Source organism: Ochotona curzoniae, unplaced genomic scaffold (assembly GCF_017591425.1).
Source record: "Ochotona curzoniae isolate NIBS_2020 unplaced genomic scaffold, NIBS_Ocur_1.0 contig_908, whole genome shotgun sequence".
In the NCBI taxonomy this organism is placed as follows: domain Eukaryota; kingdom Metazoa; phylum Chordata; class Mammalia; order Lagomorpha; family Ochotonidae; genus Ochotona; species Ochotona curzoniae.
The window spans coordinates 7,207,297-7,210,365 of record NW_024466607.1 but is presented as its reverse complement, the minus strand read 5'-3'; the positions used below and the strand labels follow the sequence as shown (position 1 = coordinate 7,210,365).

The following is a 3,069-nucleotide window of genomic DNA, read 5'->3' as shown; positions in this document are numbered from 1 at the left end:
TTTATTCTTCCTAATGATGGAATTCTCACACCCGTGTCCAGCTGTCCTCTATTCATTTAAAGAAATTCCCACTTCACTGAAAAATTCTCTAGAAACCTTCTGATATGGTATCCTAGAAAAGACTTTATATGGCTTTATGTTTAGATCTATTCTTTTCCCCAATCTCACTGTATTGATGACATACTGTAGGTTCTGCAGGTCCGTGTGTCATGCATTTACTAGACGCAATAAGTAAAATCATCTGCCTAGGTAGTAAGCTGCTGACTGATCCATGCCACACGAGTCAGTGTGTGTGAGGAGGCATGGCTGGGGAGGACTTGCTAAGAGCACTGCTTTAAGCTGCATTTATGAAACGCTCGGGTTGTTCAAAATGTTTTATCAGCACAGAAATAGACACCATGAGTAAAGGAATAGAACGCTAATCATAATGTAACATGCACATGAATATAAAATGTAGGATTTGACATGTATGTCCCCTGGGAACAGGGTGTGTGCTCAGTGCAGCATGGACACGGCTGGCTGACTGGACTCTCACCTTCAGCTGCATCTGATCCTCCACGGAGACCCCCGGGCTGTATCCCTGAACACGTCCAAATGTATGGGTTTCTACCATTCCCATTGGGAGAAAATGAGGGAATTCTGCCAGCTCCTATTGAGGAATCCCCCTTGGCTAATTCTATGGAAAGCAAGCAACCACCTACTTAGACAATGACCTGCTGCTTCCACATGCAAGAAACAGAGAAGAAATCTTGGGATCAAGACTGCTCAGAGCCCTCTCGAGGCCTCCACTGCCCCCTGCTCCTCACGTAGGGATGGAGCCAGCACATCACGGAAGGGCTTCACTCTCCAGAGGAGCAGCGCATCATGGTAAGGATCATGGCTGCAATCTCTACAGAGATCGTTGGTTACAAATAGTGCCCTGATAGCAAACGTGTAGACTCTCTAAGTCATGTGCTTGCTTGTATCTGTACATGAGATAACTAGGGACCAGATCATGAAGTGACAGCAAGTGGGCACACACTTGGTGAATGTCTAACAGGTTTAAATTCAGAGTCTACACTGAGCATCATTTGCTTTCTTGTGTATCAGAAATATTTCTCTGAAATGAAGCAACATAATGTAACAGTGAGAGAGACAAGTAACGGCTTGACTCTCTCAGTGACAGTTACTGTATAAGGTGTCCATGTGACTTAAACATGAACTCACAAAAAGTATGAGGTTTTCCCTATGCATGCATATTTGATCAGATTTTAAGGGATATAAATGCCCAGTGTGATGGCTCAATTATGAAAATGCTCGCCTTGCAAGTGCAAGGATCACATATGATGCCGATTCAGATCAGCTACACTACTTCCCATCCAGCTCCCTGCTTGTGTTCTGGAAAACACAGAAGATGGTGGGGACCCTGCACCCACATGGGAGAAACGGAGGAGAATCCTGGCTTCGCTTCAGCTCAGCTCCAGCCACTGTGCCACTTGGGGAGGAACACGCAGATGGAAATTCTTTCTCCATGTCTTTGCAATAATAATAAATCTTAAAGAGGGATAGAGAGAGATACAAAGCAGAAAGAACTCACTGTCCCTAACTCGGAAAATTTGAAAATAAGATTTAAAATAATCAAGAAAGTGCCACATGACGACAACTTCATGATGCAGATCCTGTCGGTGCCGAGCAGTGGGATGCAGCCTCCAATCACAACTGACCAGTGTGCAGCTAAGGACAGAGCAGTCTGAGGAGAGTGTGAGGTGGACAGCAGGATTCCCAGGGGAAAGGATGCATGGTGATGGAGCCAGAGAACTTCCGGATTGAGTAGCTGTAGTTCAGACTGCTCAAAGTAATATGTAAGGCACATGATTTTTCTTACTTTTTCCTGACATTTACTAAGTACATTTTCTCTCAAAAAGATGAGTAAGAACAGTGTGATATCGAGTCTTATTGACATAAGAAATGCCTTTTTGGTTGAAGTCAGCATTGGGATTCCAGCCAATGCCATCCTCCTGCTCTTCCACATCCTCATGTTCTTGCTAAAGCACAGACCCAAGCCCACCGACCTGACCATCGGGCACTTGGCCCTCATCCACCTGGTGATGCTGACCATCATCAGGGTCATAGCCATGGATGTGTTTGAGTCTCAGGAACAATGGGATGACATCACATGTAAGTCTGTCACCTTCTCCTACCAGGTGCTGCGGGGCCTCTCCCTGTGCAACACCTCCCTGCTCAGTGTCCTCCAGGCCATCACCCTCAGCCCCAGGAGCTCCTGGTTGGCCAAGTTCAAACAGGCCTGCACCCATCACAGCCTGCATAGCTTTTTCTTCATTTGGGTCTTCAATTTGTCCATCAATTCTCGTCTCTTATTCTCCATTGTTGCCACCACTAATCACACAGACAGGAATCTTTTGTTAGTCACTAAATCCTGTTCTATTTGGCCACTGAATTACTTACTCAGGCACATGTTTTATACATTGGGGCTCTTCCGGGATGTGTCCCTCACAGGGCTCATGGCCCTCTCCAGTGCCTACATGGTGACCCTCCTGTGCAGGCACAAGAGGCAGTCCCAGCACCTTCACGGCACCAGGCTTTCTCCAAGAGCCTCCCCAGAGCTGAGGGCCACCCGCACCATCCTGCTGCTCATGGGCGTCTTTGTGCTCCTGTACTTGACAGACTGCATTGTGTACTCCTTCTCAGGGATGGCATGGAATGACTCAGTTCTCCTGTGTATCCAGATTTTGATTGGCAATGGCTATGCCACCATTGGGCCTTTGGTGCTAATCAGTAGTGAAATAGGAAAGATTAAATTTTTGAATCCTTTTGGTAGAAGGAAGGCTAAGAGCTTAATTGTTCAGTAACAAACAACCTGTCTTTAGTTGAGCAAATACTTTGACTTCAAAGTCAATCTTGGGTGCCAACACGATACACATGCTGAGTTCACTGAAATTTATGAAGCTATGATCTTTTCTGCACAAATATTTACTTTGTTACATGTTGGGAAGTAAATAACGGAGTATTTAACTTACAACAACTACTTGGGCAAATTCAAGGAACAGATTCAAATCAGACATCTAGTAG

General features: G+C 45.5%; 1 protein-coding gene across 1 annotated transcript; it reads left to right on the top strand.

Annotated features, from left to right (window-relative positions):
- The first annotated feature begins 1,904 nt into the window (after window positions 1-1,904).
- Window positions 1,905-2,849, top strand: LOC121165935 (vomeronasal type-1 receptor 90-like). The gene has a single exon (XM_040994955.1). The coding sequence runs from the start codon at window positions 1,905-1,907 to the stop codon at window positions 2,847-2,849; it is 945 nt and encodes a 314-aa protein (XP_040850889.1).
- Window positions 2,850-3,069: the final 220 nt, after the last annotated feature.

Coding starts and splice junctions, on each gene's coding strand:
- LOC121165935 (XM_040994955.1), top strand. CDS start 1,905: ATGAGTAAGAACAGTGTGATATCGAGTCTTATTGACATAAGAAATGCC.